Source organism: Doryrhamphus excisus, linkage group LG5 (genome assembly GCF_037039965.1).
Source record: "Doryrhamphus excisus strain RoL-2023G ecotype Guam linkage group LG5, RoL_Dexc_Guam_v1.1, whole genome shotgun sequence".
In the NCBI taxonomy this organism is placed as follows: Eukaryota; Metazoa; Chordata; class Actinopteri; order Syngnathiformes; family Syngnathidae; genus Doryrhamphus; species Doryrhamphus excisus.
This window is the reverse complement of record NC_136361.1, coordinates 10,163,180-10,182,557: the sequence shown is the minus strand read 5'-3', so window position 1 is coordinate 10,182,557 and position 19,378 is coordinate 10,163,180. Positions and strand designations below refer to the sequence as shown.

The 19,378-nt window shown below is 42.8% G+C and overlaps 1 protein-coding gene across 1 annotated transcript in view; it reads right to left on the bottom strand.

The window, feature by feature from the left end:
* Nucleotides 1-19,378, bottom strand: part of cep192 (centrosomal protein 192) — a 46,321-nt gene that overhangs the window by 24,100 nt on the left and 2,843 nt on the right. Inside the window, exons 3-25 of the mRNA XM_058053670.2 lie at nt 18,881-18,991; nt 17,996-18,153; nt 17,856-17,917; nt 17,640-17,781; nt 16,268-16,389; nt 15,922-16,071; nt 15,681-15,825; nt 14,534-14,742; nt 14,350-14,472; nt 10,863-10,952; nt 10,535-10,718; nt 10,332-10,469; nt 9,064-9,128; nt 7,828-8,052; nt 7,277-7,418; nt 7,091-7,173; nt 6,822-7,025; nt 5,241-5,697; nt 5,032-5,143; nt 4,208-4,358; nt 3,077-3,656; nt 1,738-1,923; nt 920-1,068 (exon numbers count right to left, since the gene is read on the bottom strand). Coding sequence (XP_057909653.2) covers nt 920-1,068; nt 1,738-1,923; nt 3,077-3,656; nt 4,208-4,358; nt 5,032-5,143; nt 5,241-5,697; nt 6,822-7,025; nt 7,091-7,173; nt 7,277-7,418; nt 7,828-8,052; nt 9,064-9,128; nt 10,332-10,469; nt 10,535-10,718; nt 10,863-10,952; nt 14,350-14,472; nt 14,534-14,742; nt 15,681-15,825; nt 15,922-16,071; nt 16,268-16,389; nt 17,640-17,781; nt 17,856-17,917; nt 17,996-18,153; nt 18,881-18,991 — 3,988 coding nt within the window. The remainder of the gene's footprint in view (nt 1-919; nt 1,069-1,737; nt 1,924-3,076; nt 3,657-4,207; nt 4,359-5,031; nt 5,144-5,240; nt 5,698-6,821; nt 7,026-7,090; nt 7,174-7,276; nt 7,419-7,827; nt 8,053-9,063; nt 9,129-10,331; nt 10,470-10,534; nt 10,719-10,862; nt 10,953-14,349; nt 14,473-14,533; nt 14,743-15,680; nt 15,826-15,921; nt 16,072-16,267; nt 16,390-17,639; nt 17,782-17,855; nt 17,918-17,995; nt 18,154-18,880; nt 18,992-19,378) is intronic.

Sequence of the window (19,378 nt, the reverse complement as noted above, 5' to 3'; positions counted from 1 at the left end):
TACCCCCATGCACACCTACCTACCTGTGATGAGTCACGTGGCTACAAATAAATTAAAAAAGACATCAATCTGGATGTGGACAGTCCCTCCTTACTACTGAACTCATCTGTACAGAATTGCTGTCCTGACCCGACCCCCTGGAGTGATTGTTGACCAGTACTACGCCCAATTAAACCCCCCTTACTATAGGTGTCTTCATTCCACTTTCAATCTCAGTCAAATCAAACGAAAATGACCCATGGCTGCTGCTGGACATAGGTTTTTACGCCAAATGTTATGAAGGGCCAATATTTATATGTTTATTAACCCATCCATCCATTTTCCTCCACTTATCCGGGTTGCGGGGGCAGCAGTCTCAGTAGGGAAGCCCAGACTTCCCGGTCCCCAGCCACCTCCTCCAGCTCCACCGGGAGGACACCAAGGCGTTCCCAGGCCAGCTGTGAGACATAATCCCTCCAGCGTGTCCTAGGTCTGTCCCGGGGCCTTTCCCGGCTGGGCATGCCCGGAACACCTCACCAAGGAGGCGTCCAGGAGGCATCCGGACGAGATGCCCGAGCCACCTCATCTGACTCCTCTTGGTGTGAAGGAGAAGCGGCTCTACTCTGAGTCCCTCCCGGATGACTGAGCTCCTCACCCTGTTATATCATTGTGCATTGTGTGTTGGGTGGCGGTCAAGGGCGACCTGCCTGGTCTTCGGCAGCCAAATCTGGTTATATTAACCAAATTAGGAAAAATGTGAGCAGACATGCTGTCACTCAACCTTGTTTTTTCTTATTTATATATATATATATATTTATTAATTATTTGTTAGGCTTCTCTTACTCTAATGGGGTTGGGGGGTTTGGCGTTTGGGGACTTTCATTAAATTTCCATGCACATTTTTATAGATGAGGCCACAGAGCTGTCACTTAAGAAGTACCTTCTCTCCATCGATGGCAAGACTTGCAACTGCGATGGACACTTGCTGCCATCGTTCAGAGGGGTTGAAGAGGCTGAGGGTGGTCTGGGAAGCGATGCCCACACAGCAGGCATTAGGAAAGTGCAGCTCCTCAGGCACCACCACTTGAACTGAAGACAATCAAACATGGGATTGGAATCATACTTCATGTACTCAAATACTTGTGCAATGTGAAGTTATTAACCCTTTAAGTGCCAAGGTCGCAAAATTGTGACAAGCCACATTGCTGAATTTAGCCACCTCAGGTAATACGGTGCCTCACGTAGTTCATTCTTTACACACAATGGATGGCGCACATCTATAACTTCCATTTGAGCAACATTTGTGGGTCTTTTTATGCAAGTTGATGCATAAATACTTTGAAGCCCCTTGTGTTTACAGTAGTGAGTCCGCTCGCCAAGCGTACTTAGGTCTGACACTTTACCACTTACCTTTGTATCATTTCAAGCACTTCATTGGACTTGAATATAAATAAATAACTTTAAATACAATTTGTCCAAGTAGCTTTAGTAAATCAGCACGCTCGATGCTCGTTTATATTAAGAAAGACATATTTCTATAAGATAGATATTTAAAATGTTATTCTGTTATAAATTAGTTCTAAATTATAAATTGTTAAATGTTAATCCACATGATCGATATTGGTATCTGCCAATTTCACTCAGAGATGATCGGTATCGGCAGCAAGAAACCCTGATCAGAGCACCCCTAGTGGTAAGGTATAGGAGTTAAATTACCATATAGTGTCTCTCATACTTCATCTTACAGATAAAGCTTACCGCTTAGCTCTTCCAGACCACCTGCCAGCAGTGGTTCTGCACCAAATTGGCTGAAGAGTTTGACCCCCATGTCCTGATGGTTCTGCGCGGATCTGGGAAGGTAATGGGACCCAGGAGCAGCAGTCATCCCCAAAGGCCATACTGTGGGATGGACATGTCTCACTGGCGGCTCACTGTTGGACACGCCTAGAAAAGATGACGCAGCATGGATTTAACAACATAATAGATATTTGCTAGCATGCAGATGATTTTCAGTTTTTCTACCTTCGAGGGGCACTATGTAGAAAATTAAACAAATATCCATTCACTTTCTATGCCGCTTATCAGTCAGGTCGTGGGTTTTCTGGAGCCTATCCCGGCTGTCTTTAGGCGAGAGGCGGGGTACACCCCTGGACAATCGCAGGGCACATATAGACAAACAAAGATTCACCCTCGCATTCATACCTATGGACAATTTCGAGCCGCCAATGAACCTAACATGCATGTTTTTGAAATGTGGGAGGAAATCGGAGTCCCCGGAGAAAACCCATGCACACAGAACATGCAAACTCCACACAGACGACCAAGCAGCGAATCGAACCCAGATCTCCTGACCGTGTGGCCTGAAACTAATATAAGGATGGGGAATTACATTCACTATTAATTAACACTTCCACAAAGCAAAAGCGCAGCAGTGATCATTTTGTTGCATGATCTTTGCTTTTCTGTAAAACTGCTATCACCAACTACTACTTCCACATTTCCAAACCGATTCAGATCGTTCCCAAGTCACAATTCTCAACCCATTTCGGACATTTAGCCTTCCGGAACATTGTGCTATCATGCCAAGTGCTGGCATGTTAATGTGTTAGTGTGCTCACATTAGCATAGTAGCATTTTAGCCTTTCTCATAGGTAAGCAGTTCTATAAAGACTCAGCACTATCATGCTAGGTGTTGGCATCCTAATATTAATACATTAACATTGCAATGCTAACATTATCATTGTGGCATTTTTAACCATTTTCATAGCTAGACTCAAACTGTACATAAACACTGAACACAATTATGCTACATGTTGTCATTTTAACATTACTAGCATGCTAACATTTTAGTAGCATTTTTCCATTTTCATAGCTAAACACTTTTATGCTAGGTGTTCCAACATAAAAAACAGTACTAACATGCTAAACTTAGCAATCTAAATATGTAAATGAAATAAATAAAGGGCTAATATTTCCGGTGTAAATCACAAGGGGGCATGGGGGGGCTGTGGGGCTTGACTGAGGGATGCACACACTGAGCGCTTTTCTAGTTATTTATAAAGCAATACTTTCTTGTGGAAGTTGAAAAAGTACATGCCTGACGACGAGATGCTGTAGAGGCCGCTTCCTGCCGCTCCAACGTTATACATCCCAGGATTTAACAGAACGTCACTTCCTAAATACTGCTGAGCCAGTTGGGAGTTGAGGGCGGGTCCTGCCAGGAGGGACTGCACATCTCCTTGCTGCATTAAATTCATCATGCCGGGATATGTAGGCTTCAAGTTAGGAAGGGCATGAAAACCACCAGAAAATAGTGATGAGACAGAGGTGGGAGCTCCCCAATGTTCAGACGTCTGGGGAGCTGCAGTGGTGTTGCTTTGTGGAATGTGAGAATGGCTGCAATAGCCAGAGTCCACTTTAGTGAGTTTCGTTCCATTGGACTCCGAGGGGTTCTCGTGGCTAAGAGTTTGAAGGCTGGGACAGCCACATTCACTCTGGCTGCGGGTACAACTCAGAGGAGTTCCACCATGTGATATCTTTTGATAATACTGTACCGGCAGCTCTTCCAGACTTTGACTCTGCTTTGGTGGATCCTTGTTAGAGGGGGCATCTGGCTCCACAGGAGGGGTTGGACTGATTCTGATGATGGTGGTGCTGAGAGCCATGGTACAGTTATTCTGTTTAAAAGATACAACAAATCAAACAATCAGTCCATTCAAAGATACACTACACTTCTGATTAAAATGTTAACAGCAGTTGAAAACATTTTGCACAGCTTCAAAATGCAAAAAGAAGAAACGGGAGTGAGAAAAATGGTTTGCCTAAGCAATTTATTGCAAACAAGCATTAAATTGAAATGGTTGATCATGAGCTGACCAAAAATTTAAGAACATAGCTCCAAAAATGTGAACCCCTGCTAAAACAGAAATAAAATGTTGAAATAAGGAGTGAGTAATGAGCAGCAAAGGCGTGCTGCGAGATGCCTTGCTTATGCAGCTCAACAATCCCATCTTCAAATTTCACAGTTTCACTCAGTTTTTAATGTGTTTCATGTCTAAATGTCCCTAATCATGTTAAAGTCCGTATTTACAAAGTTGATAAATAAGGAATCCTACTCTGTGGAAATTCACTTATCACGGTTGGGCCTGGAAGCAACGAAGCGCCATAAAGTTAGATTAGCGTCATATGATTGCTTGCAGGGAGCTCATGCATCCAGGACATACTGTACCTTGTGCCTGTCTGGTGTGGGTACGAGGGTGGAGTCTTTCATTGAGATGTATGTGAGCCTGTTGAGACTTGGGCTGCAGCAGGGAGACTGAGGAGAGAGGTCGTGACCCAGGTGTGTCAGGATGCCACTAGTTGAGGAAGGTGACGCCATACTGGGAGGAAACACAAGGACATAAACATCATAAACAACAACATCATTCAAGATATACATCTTATCCACTCCCAAGTGTAACATGACTTCGTAATCCAGTCTTTCCCCAAGGTGAACAGCTTTGGGATGGCAGGTACATACAGTGTTAGCAGACTATACTGCAAATCTTCCTCAACAGTTACATTTTATAAACTTTTATAATAGAGAGAAATAAAAAATACAGTAATCCCTCGTTTGGTGGCGAATTGGCTCCAGACCAGACGGAATGTCCACAAAGTAGGATTCCTTACGGTACTTAGACCATGGAAAACCTGTTTATGACCCAACACGGGCGCCACGAGACACCCTACTCACAAAACGAGAGATGATGCAAGAGATTGGGTCCACAAGAATGATATGAGGCGAGATTTGAACTTTTTTCTTTTTTTAAGTACAATGGAACTATATGACTGCACAATGATTTTTATAATTTAACCGAGTCGCGAAACAATGCAGTCAAAAAACTAAATTTGTAAAATCATTGAATGATTGCTATCACACACACGATCAGCATATGCATATGGAACATTGCTACAAATAATCTACACTGTTATGTGGCGCTATAAAGAAAATGAAAATAATTCATCATAATATGACCTTTACTAAATATAAAGGGAACCCGTGCCATGCAGTACCTGTCGGCTTCAGAAGGGGAGCTCTGACTTGGAGAGGAGTGTGTTAAAGGGGAGGTGGAGGGTCGGAAGTTGCATTGTGTCTCTTCTTGCATGTGAGGTTCAGGTGGCAGCCCTGCAGGAGCAACGTGCAATAGTAAAATTAAAGCATATTCATGCTGTCACACATTTAGAGACTACTGCAAAATGTTGGAAACAAGACTTGGACTCACTGAATGTGTGCTCAAGGGCAGGCTGAGTGTTTTGGGAAGAAAAGTCTCCATGTTTCTCCGCAGAGCTTTGATGCAGAAGAGCAGCTGTGACAATCTTGGCTGGCTTGGATTTCCTGCCCGGAGAGTGAGTCAACGACTTAGAGCTTCTTTTTGAATCAGCCTTTGTGCTGGAAGATCCGGGTTGGAATCTTGATTCTTTTCTCTCACGGTGTGTACCACTCGCACACTCCGATTCCTGAGGTGAGCATTCCTCTTCTTCTGTCCGCACCTTAGAGGAGTTGAAGTTGCCAAGCCAGTCGCTGAGGTCAAAGGTAGTTTGTGCTGCAGATGTGTCACTGTGACACGACGTGTTCGTCTTTTTCAGGTATTTCTCCAAGTCAAAGGCACTCTGTTCTCCTACATTAGTGCTAATTTGTAGCGTGTCCGACTGGCTCTTCTGCTCCACAATGGGGTGGACCTGAGGACAGATAAGACATAAGCTGGGATATCCAAAGTGCACACGCCCTTCTAAAAAAAACAAAAAAAAAGGTTTATCAAGAAAATTTAAAAAACAAAAAAGACAACAGAAAAAGCCATACTTTTATAGAAAAAAACACATTGTGACATGAGGAAAAATACCGTCATTTTAGGAGCACAAAGAGTTTTTTAGGTTGGAATATTACAAAATAAAGTGTTATATATCTATATATATATCTTATGACAATGAAGTCAAAATATGTATTATGGAAATTAAGTTATCAAGCCGGCTGCACTATGGTCGAGTGGTATGTTGGCCACACAGTAAATCGGTAAATCTCCGCTTGGGCATCTCTATGTGGAGTTTGCATGTTCTTCCTGGGTGTGCGTGTGGGTTTTCTCCAGGTACTCCGTTTTCCTCCCACATTGCAAAAACATGCTAGGTTAATTGGTGACTCTAAATTGTCCATAGGTATGTGAATGTGCCCTGCAATTGGCTGGCGACCAGTCCAGGATGTACACCACCTCTCACCCAAAGTTAGCTGGGATAGGCTCCAGCATGCCCTGCGACCCTTGTGAGGATAAGCGGATGGAAGTTATAAAGCTGAAAGTTGACTATTTCAAACACAACCCCCTCCAAAAAAAAGAGAGAACGTCACGCTCATTTTCATGAGGGACCAATCCGCTGTGATTGGTCCCACTCAGCTAATACCGGGACACACCCGTATAAGAAGGTCACCAGCTGGATGACGCCGGTGACTTCTCCCAAGGCTCCCTGTGACATCACAGCTGTAGAAAAAGCTGAACGCAAGCGTTCTGAGCCATCCCAAACTTCTTTCAGGGCTCACTTCCAAATGCACAAACCTCATTATCTGAAACTTTGGCATCGTTTAACATGAGAATACAACGTTTATCGTCACAAAAGTGGGAAAAGCATGATATGTCCCCTTTAAGTCTCTAGATTTTTCAATACGTGGCTCTGGGTGGAAGAGTTTTTGACACCCCTGTTAGGATCTTTCATTCGACAAAAAAATTTTCATCAATTTCCTGATGATATGATCATGACAGTGTATATAAAACAATATACAAAATCAAATTGGGGAAAAACAAAAACAAAAGTCTTACATGTTGATTAGAGCGTGCTTCCTGCCTGCGTTTCTTAGAAAGCTCCAAGATCATAGCAGCCAGCTGCGATGGGTTGGTACTGATGGATGCGTCCGCGATGGCCGATGCAATGGTGCTGATATTCAGCATAAGGTTATTTTTGGGGGACACTGAGTTCTGATTGGCTGCAGAGTCAGGACCCTCATTGCGGCTAAGTATGGCACCCTGAAAAGCAGACAACTCATTGTATGCCAAGCATGGCTATTTCTACAGTAAGTAAATGCTTCTACCTCCTGGTTGGAAGACTTCATGTCTTTGCTCTCGGTTGGCAACATCCTTTCATCCACTACCACCAACGTTTTGTCCAAGTCATCTGCAAAAACTTCAACTCAGTCATTTGATCCAATGAGCTTGTAAGGTAGCAGAGCATTCCTTTGATCAGTAAGCCTTTGGCTGGACACTTCAACAATACTCACCAGGATTGAGTGTTTGATCACTCTCACCGATGTCCATGGAGTCACTGTGAGGAGAATTCCCCTCGGGTGACAAGTCAGAGGGGTGGATGAGCGCAAACGGTTCCCTCTTCTCTGGAGAGCTGATAATGAAGCCAAAAGATGGCTGCAGTGTGGAGGAAACATGAAGATATGCGGTAACTCATGTTCTCTCAAGATACACATGCATATGGATGGCAGCTTGGACTTAGTGGATTACTTAACAGTCTATTTCTTCCTTATTATGAATGGTTGTGTAATATAACTGGAGGAGCAATTGCATTCATGAAACATCTTTATTTTGATGTTGTGGATTATTTTTTCAGTCTATTTTTGTTATTATGGAATGGACACCCTAAAGCTGTGAACCTAGAAGAAAGACTGGATGGGGTGTCTATAACTATTACTAATTAAAGCAGATCAGAATAACAAAAATAGTTTCCTTTAGACAATGCAATAGTTGGTATGAGAAACAGCTCGAGCGTTTTTGTGAACTTGAAGGAAAAGCAGAGAAGAAGTAAAGCAGAATCACTGACCCGTTTGACCCAGTCCACATGGCTACCGCTGCCAAGACAGCCCAGGGCTTCAGAACGCTGTTGAAAAAACTGCCCTAATGACAGCCGCAGGTAGCTTTGGTCCCCTTGGTTAAACTCCGAAGAAACCTGAGAGGCCCTCATCAAGACGTGTCTGCTGCTAGCAGCTTTCCAAGAAGAGTCCATTAGCAAGGTACTGTTGCTGCTGGCTGGTACAATCTGCTCCTCCTGCAACAACAGCAGCACACCGTTTACAAAGTGCAATTACAAAACAAGGCAAAAACAATAACAAGCAAAATCAGGGTGCAATCGCGCCTGAAAGTTGAAATGTGGGATGCTGATTAGAAATGTAGAACAAACGCACCCAATCCAATGCTTTGCAGGGACCGTACAAAGTAAGGATTGACCGATATTTGCGTTCTTTACTTGAATCGGTATCGGCCGATACGCGCGTGGGTTCGCCGATTTTTCCGCCGCATGATTTACAGGCAGGCATTCGCCGGGCAGCTGTGTGTTGCCGGAGTACCCGGCAACACACGCAGTCGCGGCAACAGTTAGGCTTAGTTGAAATATTGCCACCTGCTTTGAAATAGGAAACATAAATGCTAAGTAAAAGAATAAGCTTGCTTTTTACACCATACATGACCCATCACATTTCACTGGGTGATCGCTAGGCATGACAGTTTAAGTCATGGTTTGACAACAAGAAATCCCAAGGAAATCCCAAGAACATCACATACCAACGCAAAAGACAAATAAAAGCACTCTCACTAGTTCAGCAGACCAAGAGTGAACAACTATGCAACTTTAACTACAAACTGACGAAGTATTTACATCGGCGGTGCGTCACACTGCGGAGGAGCAGTCATCACATCGAAGCAGTCATCACATCGATGCTAGATAAAACTTAAAACTACGACAGAAAGGTTTTGCACATGGTTGAATATTTACTCCTTTTAAAGTTGATAATGCCGTTTAAATGTGTGTTTAAGAATGCTGAATCCTACTGTGTTCAGTGTTTACATTTCAATAAATATTTGTTTAAACTTGAGACCTGTAATATTTGTTATCATTGTCATTTTTTCATATAAATTGAGGCAGCAAAAGCAGTATCAGCCACAAATATCAGCCCAAGCAAAATCGGACATCGGCTAAGGGTGATGGAAAAAAACGGTGTCGGCATCGGCCGGGAAAAAAAACATATCGGTCGATCCCAAGTACAAAGCAACACTCCCATACCTGCATGAACTGGTGCTCTTTCTCAAATTCCTCCTGGTCTTTCACGATCTTCTCTAAAGCATCCCCTATAAAACAAAACATGACAATATCAAGTTCAGACAACGTACACGCTCTGAGTGACTATAAAATACAAGGTGTGAAAATAACTTTCATATCCAGTATACTTTCAGCTTCTTAAGAATATCTGATTGAGTGAAATACTGTATTTTCCCAACTATGAGTCACACTAGTCTTCGTTGGTTGGTTGGTACTGCAACTTGTACACTTTAATTATGAATATATCCAGAATGTATATGTTGCATTGCAAACGTTTCTACATTTAAAAAAATCATACTGACTGACATAAACCAGCGAACACTATTGCTCACAGGCACAAGAGGGCACTCTAGGCTGGGGATACCAAGGATGAAGAATTCAATGGCTTCAGTGATGTGGAATGAGATTGGGACTTTGGTTAACTTGCTCGGTGGTAACTTGCAGGCTTGTTACGTTAATTTAGTCCATTCCTCTTCCCAGGTATATCATTTATGTAGCAGAATAAGTTTTAAGGTTACATTAAAAAGGAAAACTGCACTATTTTGGGAATTTTGTCCATCATCCACAATCCTTTTGTTTGTGAGTTGGAGATACATCAATACTTACTGAATTTCACTGCTGTTGATGTGTTCAGCTCAGGTTGAAGTTCTAAGAGAGCATCAGACTCTGACTGTTGAAACGTTTTGTAGCGCTGACTGCCATCATAACAGATGTGGCTTGACATGATGAGCATGTTTTAATGGCACTCGACATTTTATTGTAATTCCCAAAATAACTTGGTTGCGGGCTAGGAGACCAGAGTTCGATTCCACCCTCGGGCATCTCTGTGTGGAGTTGTATGTTCTCCCCATGCATGCCTGGGTTTTCGCCAGGTACTCCGGTTTCCTCCCACATTCCAAAAACATGCTAGGTTAATTGGCGACTCCAAATTGTCCATAGGTATGAATGTGAGTGTGAATGATAAATTGAGGGTTTTGGAAATCCAAGGAAATCCAGCTGGGATATACGCAGATCCTGGAACATGCAGTAAGTTTTCTGTGCTGGGTTTTGGTGTAGCTGCTCTGGAGTCCACAACTCAATACAAAGGGCCCAACATTAGCACAATATGTCCTTTTTAAGGCGCTATTTTGCCAGTTTTGCCAGCCCTAGTTTATAGACAGGATAAAGTTACTAAAATCTTCTTCTTTTCCCTAAGGTATCATGATGTGTGCAAGCGTGATCCGAGTACATACCTGAAGAAACAAAGTCCTCATTTGAAAATTGTGCATGATGTTGCGTTGTCTCCTTCTCAAAAGAGGTATAATAAGCCAGGTCTGTCACCCACTGCCCTTCTTCATTCTGGTACACCACACTGTGAGGAGCACTGGCACCTGGAAAGACAAAATCAATAAGTCCTTACAATTCTATAAACACCTTTAATCTACTTCCCGCCAACCTTGGTCAAACTCCAACTGCAGGTTTTCTGGACAGCTGAACCAGGCATCATCTGATTCCCCTTGTTCCTCTTGGACGCTCTGGCAAAAATACTTGGGGTCCAGGGGGGTAGAAGGGTCTCCGTCCTCACTAGTCGTGTCTGACGCCCGAGCTTCTGATGCAGTACCACATGGCCCTCCCCTCAACTGCAATAAAGTCCACGTCTGGGGTAAGACTCATCACTTACTCCACAAATGAACGTCTAGGCCTCTACATACTCTTTTTAATGCAAACAGAATAACTGCCACCCCAACTGTCAAAGGCCTATCATCTTTGTCATCCACATGTACCTGAGAGGTGTCCTGGGCAACTTGAACTTGGGCTTCACTTCTCACGTCAACAGAGTGGGATGGTTCAGTTCTGGTCCTGGACTCATCCTGCTAATCAAATTCCTCATGTTAGCCCGAGACCTTGTCAGAAGTTCTCATCATATACATATATATGTGTATATATACACACACACACATATATATATATATATACATACACATATATATACACACGCACATACATATACATACATACACACACACCACATATATACAGTGAAGAAAATAAGTATTTGAACACCCTGCTATTTTGCTATTTCTCCCACTTAGAAATCATGGAGGGGTCTGAAATTTTCATCGTAGGTGCATGTCCACTGTGAGAGAGATAAACTAAAAAGAAAAATCCAGAAATCACAATGCATGATTTTTTAACAATTTATTTGTGTGATACAGCTGCAAATAAGTATTTGAACACCTGTGTATCATCTAGAATTCTGACCCTGAAAGACCTGTTAGTCTGCCCATTAGAAGTCCACCTGCACTCCATGTATCATCCTGAATCAGATGCACCTGTTTGAGGTCGTTAGCTGCATAAAGACACCTGTCCACCCCATACAATCAGTAAGACTTTAACTTGTAACATGGCGAAGACCAAAGAGCTGTCCAAAGACACCAGAGACAAAATTGTACACCTCCACAAGGCTGGAAAGGGCTACGGAGCAATTACCAAGCAGCTTGGTGAAAAAAGGTCCACTGTTGGAGCTATCATTAGAAAATGGAAGAAGCTAAACATGACGGTCAATCTCAATCGGAGTGGAGCCCCATGCAAGATATCACCTCGTGGGGTCTCAATGATTCTAAGAAAGGTGAGGAATTAGCCCAGAACTACACGACAGGACTTGGTCAATGACCTGAAAAGAGCTGGGACCACCGTTTCCAAGGTTACTGTAGGTAATACACTAAGACGTCATGATGTGAAATCATGCATGGCACGAAAGGTTCCCCTGCTTAAACCAGCACATGTCAAGGCCCGTCTTAAGTTTGCATATGACCATTTGGATGATACAGAGGAGTCATGGGAGAAAGTTTTATGGTCAGATGAGACCAAAATAGAACTTTTTGGTCATAATTCCAATAAGCGTGTTTGGAGGAAGAAGAATGAAGAGTACAATCCGAAGAACACCATCCCTACTGTGAAGCATGGGGGTGGTAGCATCATGCTTTGGGGGTGTTTTTCTGCACATGGGACAGGACGAGTGCACTGCATTAAAGAGAGGATGACTGGGGCCGTGTATTGTGAGATTTTGGGGAACAACCTCCTTCCCTCTGTCAGAGCATTGAAGATGGGTTGTGGCTGGGTCTTCCAACACGACAACGACCCGAAGCACACAGCCAGGAAAACCAAGGAGTGGCTCCGTAAGAAGCATATCAAGGTTCTAGCATGGCCCAGCCAGTCTCCAGACCTGAACCCAATCGAAAATCTTTGGAGGGAGCTCAAACTCCGTGTTTCTCAGCGACAGCCCAGAAACCTGACTGATCTAGAGAAGATCTGTGTGGAGGAGTGGGCCAAGATCCCTCCTGCAGTGTGTGCAAACCTGGTGAAAAACTACAGGAAACGTTTGACCTCTGTAATAGCAAACAAAGGCTACTGTACCAAATATTAACATTCATTTTCTCAGGTGTTCAAATACTTATTAGCAGCTGTATCACACAAATAAATTGTTAAAAAATCATGCATTGTGATTTCTGGATTTTTCTTTTTAGTTTATCTCTCTCACAGTGGACATGCACCTACGATGAAAATTTCAGAGCCCTCCATGATTTCTAAGTGGGAGAAATAGCAAAATAGCAGGGTGTTCAAATACTTATTTTCTTCACTGTATATATATATATATATATATATATATATATATATATATATATATATATATATATGTATATATACATATACATAATATTTGTAAGAGTATTTATGTACACAGTACATGTATATCAGAGTTGTACACAGTTTTACCCACCAAGGGCTGTACAGTGCATCCGGAAAGTATTCACAGCGCTTCACTTTTTCTACATTTTGTCATGTTACAGCCTCATTCCAAATTGTATTAAATTAATCTCTTACCTCAAAATTCTACACAAAATACTCCATTATGACAATGTGAAAAAGTTTTTTTTTTGACTTTTTTTGAATTTCTTAAAAATAGAAAACAAAAAAAATCACATTTACATAAGTATTCACAGCCTTTGCCATGAAGCTCAAAATTGAGCTCAGGTGCATCTTTTTTCCACTGATCATCCTTGAGATCTTTCTACAGCTTAATTGGAGTCCACCTGCAGTAAATTCAGTTGATTGGACATGATTTGGAAATATAATAACTGTCTATATAAGGTCCCACAGTTGACTGTGCATGTCAGAGCACAAACACCAAGCATGAAGTCAAAAGAACTGTCTGTAGACCTGCGAGACAGGATTGTCTTGAGGCACAAATCTGGGGAAGGATACAGAAACATTTCTGCTGCTTTGAAGGTCCCAATGAGCACAGTGGCCTCCATTATTCGTAAATGGAAGACGTTTGGAACCACCAGGACTCTTCCTAGAGCTGGCCGGCCTTCTAAACTGAGCGATCGGGGAAGAAGGGCCTTAGTCAGGGAGGTGACCAAGGCCCCGATGGTCACTCTGTCAGAGCTCCAGCGTTCCTCTGGGGAGAGAGGAGAGCCTTCCAGAAGGACAACCATCTCTGCAGCAATCCACCAATCAGGCCTGTATGGTAGAGTGGCCAGACGAAAGCCACTCCTTAGTAAAAGGAACATGGCAGTCCGTCTGGAATTTGCCATAAAGCACCTGAATGACTCTCAGACCATGAGAAACAAAATTCTCTGGTCTGATGGCTTTCGTCTGGCCACTCTACCATACAGGCCTGATTGGTGGAAAAAAGTGAAGCGCTGTGAATACTTTCCGGATGCACTGTATACATAAAAATGTACCGAAAGTACTTAGCCATTTCCCACCACAAATTAGTGGCCACATTAGACGTTACCGATGCTAACGATAACCTAACGCTAAAATGGTAAAGCTGCACACCATTGCGACACGTCTTGAAGTAACCTTTTTTCTTGAGAAACTTGGGACTGTCCAGTCTCTACTTCCGGATAAGATTCGAAATCCAACACATATGGCTGTATGTCAAAGGCCGACATTTTAAAGATACATCACAGTTTACTATCAACTCCTATACTGTTCACAGCTAGCAGCACAAACCGGAAGTCCTTTTAAGAACTGTGACAAACCACAGCTGAGTAGGCATGCCTGGAGGTGGAATCCATTAAAAAACAGAAAAACAGTTTGAGGGAAACACGAAATCCAAAGAAATACAGCTGAATAGGTGCAGATTCTGGAAGAACTAGAAAGCTTTGTGTGTCGCTGCTCTATAGGATTCCACAACTCAATATAAAGGGACGACAATTAGCATAATAATTGGTCACCGTTCAGGATCCTATTTACACTCACATGTGCCTCCTGTCTGTCCATAAGCATGCTCCAGTTCACAGGAGAGACATTTTGACTTCCCCCTGATGCATTTTTACAGCTGCTGGCCTCAACAGTTCCAACAGGACCCACACGATCTCCCATCTGGAAAACATAAACATGACTGGTTGGATCATGAGCAATAACTAGGATTTGCCTTTGTTACCTCTGCAAGGGTGGAAATGTTGCTCCTTCCATGTGCTGTTAGACTCTTACGAGCGCCATCTCCATCTTCACCAACAGCACTGCTACCCACCAGGCCCAGGCCACGCAGCACATCATTCGTACTTGTTGGAAAAGGCATTGCTGAAACCCCACTGTTACTTCCAACTTCTTCACTCCCGCTGCTCCCATCACCACCGCCTCCATCCCCTGCTTCACACAAAAACAAATGAACTGGAACTTTCTCTGTGCAGGTTGACTTCTATCATATACTTTTATACTTTATTATATCGTATACTTATATCATGACAACATCCTTCATTTTTTTTTTATTATTGTTAAAAAAATATCACAAAACATGTTCTGGTATTGGGGTAATCAGGACTAATTTATTCATTCATTTAAACTTAAAATGTGCCAAATAATTATATTTGTAGATTTAAAAGCATTTGATTAAAAGTCAAAAAATAAAAATGATAATATTTAGGGATGCAATATTTAGGAGGGCTGATATGAGGGAATTATGTCATATAGATAAATATTGATGACATTACAAATACAGTAGCTCAGATAACTGAAAAACACTCCAATGAGGCGAGATTACCCTTACTGTGAGGGTAAGCAACTCAAGCGCTCCTGCCTATGACAGTAACGGACTGTTGTAACTTCCCCTGAGCTCACTTGTAAACAAACATTCACTGTCCAAGGAAGACATTCATATAGTAGTTGAGTCAAATGCTCCACAATGAGGGGGAAAAAAACCCATGGAGCACACGGAAAACCCAAACACATTTGAAAAGTGCAAAAGGTTTCCAGAGACCTCTGTGGTAACACACCAGCTGCTCAGAGGATGTATCCGAATACAGTGCACCTTGCTGGGCCACCTCAGGTGGCTCCTCCTGCTCTATACTCTGCTTCTCCCGATAGTGGTGATGTGCTAGTAGTCATGTCATATTTGATCAGGACAACATGTGCACCTGGTATTTTTTCTTACCTCCTGGTGTGCACAACCCACACTTAACGTTTTTATATGTACTTTTTACATTTTGGATTATCAGTTAATGGTACCATATTGGTCTCTATAAGCAGAAAGTTATGGGTATTCATTTAAAACAAATAACATGGTGCATTTGTGAGAGTAGCTGTACAACCTGTAGTGTTAATAACTTGTCCCTCAGCGGATCGTCTGTGTTCAATTCCAGACAGAGATGGAGCGTCGAGGCCACTTGATGGCTCATCATCAGAGCTTCCTCCTTCTAAACCTGGCCTAAAGCTGGGATGATGACTCTCACCAACCTGGATGAAGACGAGATATACACAAACCATCTTAGTTACAATATACATTACATTGGGGTTAGATTCACTCAGAAATACTTCTATTCTACTTCTGACCAACTGTCTGGAGGTGCTTGGTAATAGCTTTGTTCTTGTGGAACTGGTCCGTCTAGCAGATTCCAGTTCATCCTCGGTGTCCTCGTCGCTGGCAGGACAGGAGTCCATACCTGTGGCAGCCAGACGTACATCAGGCATCTGGAAGTTGACCTGCACAAATGGAGAATTTGCACACATCATGGATAGTTATTTTGTCCCAATTCCTTAAATCACCTGATCACCGTCACAGATTGGATGTCTGCACTGGACATGCTGGATGGTCCTTGAATGGGACATTTGGGGTGGCCCCAACCAATGACAGGGAATATTGACAGTGGAAAGAGTACGCTACAAGATTGACTCTTACTGCAGCATCAGCAGCAGGCAGCTCTTGGCCCTCCACCGTGCCTCGTTCCATGGCTGCAGGCATCATGTTATTGAAGTACAGCTCCAGTTCATCAGGGAAGTTGTTCAAATCAATGTCATCATCTGAGGGTGACACACATGGCAGTGACTCCATAAGACAAGCCATTGGACAGCATCTGCAATGCTGTTCTGGAACTTTTACTTCAAAAGGATGGAACAATCATGTAAGTTCATCGTAATTCTTCACACACATGCTGTCAGCCAATCTTGAGTACTTTCATTTTAAGGTCAACTATTTACAGTAGCTTGTTAGCTTCCTTCCCAGCATGTTAGCTAAAGAGAGAAGGAGTTATTCTAGATGGAACTCATCCATGCATTACAAAAATCTTTACATATTTTTGATCTAAATGACGCATTTTCTAAGGCTGCACGCAGTGGTGAGCACGCAGGCCACACAGCTAGGAGACGCGGGTCCGATTCCCCCCCTTCGGGCATCTGTGTGTGGAGTTTGCATGTTCTCCTCGTGTATGGGTTTTCTCCGGGTACTCGGGTTTCCTCCCACATTCCAAAAATGTTTGTTGTGCAACAACTTAATCAAGCGTTATAAAATGTAAAGTAAATATATAAGTACACAGGTTATGCTGTGTATTTTTAAGTATTATTAATTATAGGGCTGTCATGAGAGGAGACGATATATCAGACTTGGTCTATGAGAACAAGACGTGACTGGATTTTAACATTACCTTTTTCTTTTTTTTTAAAAGGGTGCAATGACAAAATATCCAAAAATATGACAATACACAGGAAACTACTAATTAAATGATGTATACTACATTACACTCTTTTGCAGTCTGTGTGTATGCTAGTGGCCCTGCCACCACCCACCAAGACAAAGAGAATGTATGACTGACAAAAGGGCTCACTCCGTTCATGCTGTTCTATGCAAGAAATGTTGCCAAGGTGCTGAAAGCAATGCACAGAGGGAACCGTATTACTGCCTGTTTGGAGGTGGGAGACGAGACGAGACACGCATGCGCATGTAAACATATTAAGGCCAGGTCATTTTCATTTGTTGTGTGATTAATTAATTCAATACTATTGTTTATTTTTAATCTCGCTAGATCTTGTGACACCCCTACCAAATAGTCAAATACAAACATAGGGCATTCACATTCAAAGATGTTGCGATGACATGCAGTATTGTAAACAGGTCACTAGGTGCCACCGCAGGAAATATTGTACTGAACGCGGAACTCTCCCAATGTTAACATGCATTTCATTTGTGGAAATGATATTATCACCAGGTCTGGAACCAATAAGCCGCCATAGATGAGGGATTGGCGTGTCATTAAGTACTGAGGGTTGATAAATACCAGTTATGTCACTGTTCATGCTGTCCACAGACATGAGCTGTTCATTTGCCAAAAAACTGGAGTTGCTGCCACTGAAATGGTCGCTGTCCATGGTTTCACCTTCAACATTCTCTTTCTCAGCTGTGGATGGCGGGGATGAAGCCTAACAAAAAAGACCACATGGAGGAGGGGGACTGTAAATTTGTAAAACCTACATGCTAATAGCTTGGTACCTACTTTGGTATCTGTACAATGCTTGTGTTCAAACTGAGCAAATGTCAGGAGGCCCGCTGAAAGCTCTGTCAAAGAAGAAAAGAACCATTTAGGGATAGGAGGATGGAGTTTGGACTCTTGGTCAATAAGAGGGATGTTCTTACCTGTCGAAAGTTCTGTGTGACCACCCTGGATTGAGGCCATGTGAGTGGGAAGAAGATGCAGCAGGGAGCCTTGGTTTTGGGATGGAGTGTCATCCACGTGAAACTTGAGCAGCATGTCTGATAGATTATGGGCTGCAATGAAGTCGTCCGCATTGCCCCTATTAAAAAAAATAGAAAAATCATGAACAGGGCTCCTTTTCAATGAAACACACAGCAATCAGGGGCGAGATAATGATTGACCAGTTGGGAAGTAGTAGCAAGCCAGGCTCATCCATGCAACTGAAACTGATTGCATGAGATCCAGACCAACGTCGCTATGGTACTGATAACTGACTTGCTTATATCACCTTTTTTTACGAGTTAACTGTAGTTGGCCGCAAGTGGAAGAAAGAAAAACTGGACGAAGTTAGGATTTGACTAGCTGTACCTGTTGATTTAATCCAATGTCACCATCATTATAACTACCACCACATCACTACTATCAGGAGTACAGAGCGGAGGGAGCCACCTGCTGTGGCCCAGCAAGGTGCACTGTATTCGGGCACACGCTCCGAGCAGGTGGTGTGTGAAGGTCTCTGGCAAATCTTTTGCATTTTTCAAGTGCAAGGGCAGGCTGGGTGTGGAATAAATTAAAACAGAGCGTTTTGGCAGGAAGCAGGACATCCTGCTGGTATCGATGCAGATTCTGGAAGATCAAGAAAGCTTTCTGTGTGGGCAGCTCCTCTATAGGAGGCCACTACCTAATAAAAATGGCAGAAAATGAGCATAACAGCACCCTTTTAATAAATGATTGTATAGAAGTGGTCAATGTGTTATCCTAAGTGCACACATAAAATCAGCAAGTGAAGCATCAGTAATTGTGGACACGTGGACTTGCTTACTCACATGTCATCTTTGAAGCTGAGGGCAAACTTGCGCTGCTGGGCCTGAGATGATTGGGAGTTGTTCTGCTGTAGTGGTCTTTCCTCCAGATACGACGCCTCCATGTGATCACCTCTGTTCATGGTGACAACACACAACTCATTCACATTGGAACTGATTTCAACAGGGCTAAAATACGCGACAAAACACATAACATCCACACATTTTCTACTGCTCTTGCCCTCACGTGTGGGCCTATCACAAAGGTCGTTAAACCGATTAAGCGAATAATAAAAAAATCAAAGTCTATAATATGCCGGAATCTGTAAATTGCATGTGTATGTATGCGTGTGTGTGTTTCTTTTCCTCGCCTCAGTAAACCAAACATGCTTGATGCCAAGAGTGTTCACTCTGCATCTGTCTGTGTGCATTGGTGCTATAGTGGAATAAACTGGGAGTGAACGATCCTAGAGTGCTAGCAGCAAGTTAGCATATGCCAACATGATGAAGGCACAGAAGTAA